Source organism: Euprymna scolopes, chromosome 4, assembly GCF_053919585.1.
Source record: "Euprymna scolopes isolate OS-2025 chromosome 4, ASM5391958v1, whole genome shotgun sequence".
Taxonomy (NCBI): Eukaryota; Metazoa; Mollusca; class Cephalopoda; order Sepiida; family Sepiolidae; genus Euprymna; species Euprymna scolopes.
In genome coordinates, this window is record NC_136485.1 from 45890507 (window position 1) to 45892196 (window position 1690).

Below are 1690 nucleotides of genomic sequence, written 5' to 3' on the forward strand. Positions count from 1 at the left end.
CTGTACTGGAGTAAAAATGTAACAATTTAAGTCTATTTTAAAAAGGGAAGTCTTAAATTTGGTCATCTAGCACAAAACAAAAACTACCGTGTGCTTAATGAGTGTTTTGTTTAAATTAGTAATTTGTTATTAAAAAGTCAGGTACTAATACATTTGACGTCTGTAATATTTTATCTTAGCTGGTTAAATTCACGGTTGTGCTCTATCGTTAGGAGCGATTAAAATTAAATTTAATTTGTCTTTCCAATTTATCAAATCGTCGCTTTTGCTCCGTATTGGCTAACAGTTATCGCGTTTTGGTGGGTTGATCAGCAACTGGCGCTCAGCATATTTCGGTTTGCGCAAGTTTCCGATTGGTAACATGCACCAGTACCGGACGATTTAAACAATCGCTTTAAATGTAAAGGATTTCGTTTGGCACAAAGCGGATTAGTTCGAGTTACACGTAATTAGTCAAATAGTTTAGAAATAGAACTAATTGTTAAGAAAATTAGTACAAATATTAAGACAAGAAACTATTAAAATTCGTTTTTATTTAGACAAGATGAAGTGAAAATTGATGTTTAGTTAACAAACGAAAATTAAACCGATTGCATATCGAGTGGTTTCTGGATTTCTAGAGCAACGAAAAAAAAATTCGAAAAGTCTTGACAGTTTGTACACATGAAAAACAAAACTATTTACTTATACTTCTTGGGATTGGGATCCCTTCATACTCGGCTTGTTCATGGTTTTCTTGGGTAGTAAAACAGACTGTATGTTTGGCAATACACCACCTTGCGAAATAGTCACATGCGCTAAAAATGTGTTCAGCTCCTCATCGTTACGGATAGCCAGTTGCAAATGTCGTGGGATTATTCTAGCTTTCTTGTTGTCACGAGCAGCATTTCCGGCCAACTCGAGTATCTCAGCGGTTAAGTATTCCATGACTGCAGCCAAGTAGACTGGAGCACCAGCACCAATACGTTCAGCATAATTTCCTTTCTTCAATAGACGGTGTACACGTCCAACGGGAAACTGCAGCCCGGCCCTGGCTGAACGGGTCTTCGACTTCGCTTTCATTTTCTCTCCTTTTCCGCGGCCAGTCATTTTCGAGAATGCTGAGTTAGTTCGAACAAAAACCACGAATGATAAGTGATTGCATAAGTCTGATAGCAAGTTGGTGAAATCTCTGCTTTTATAATGACAAATATGGTGTGAAAATGTAGTTTGCTTCGTTATCGGAAGAGTTTATTTATCGTATGCGTTTCTTTCACAACTTTGGTCGATTATAATACTAGTGCTAATAGCGGAGAGGGGGCAGAGATTGGTTTACGTATATGAAGTGTACCACCACTAAATTGTTTTTAGTTTCGTCGGGTTTTTTTGTTTGTTTTTATTTATTTTTTAATTCTATCAGCGGATTATAATCGAATGGACACTAATATAAAAGATTATAAAAAGAAATAAAAAAAAGTAAATATTTAAATATTTGTAGGGTGTGCTCAGTTTCTAATGCAACATTCTACTAAATCGATCACCCATTTTAGAACCACTCGACGTTTTTAAGCAAATTTCCCGAATTTAGCCTTTCTTAAGTAGTTTGGTCTTTTCTGAATTTCGTTTGAAATTTGCCTTTTCCAATTATATTATATAAATATTTATGGTTATATTCAAGTTCCGTCGTTCGACATTTTAAAAGGTTTTGCCC

General features: G+C 35.4%; 1 protein-coding gene across 1 annotated transcript; it reads right to left on the reverse strand.

The window, feature by feature from the left end:
* Positions 1-513: 513 nt before the first annotated feature.
* On the reverse strand, positions 514-1237 carry LOC145267203 (histone H2A-like). The gene has a single exon (XM_080123270.1). It carries the CDS (start codon positions 1087-1089, stop codon positions 685-687), a length of 405 nt encoding a protein of 134 aa, XP_079979396.1. The 5' UTR covers positions 1090-1237; the 3' UTR covers positions 514-684.
* Positions 1238-1690: the final 453 nt, after the last annotated feature.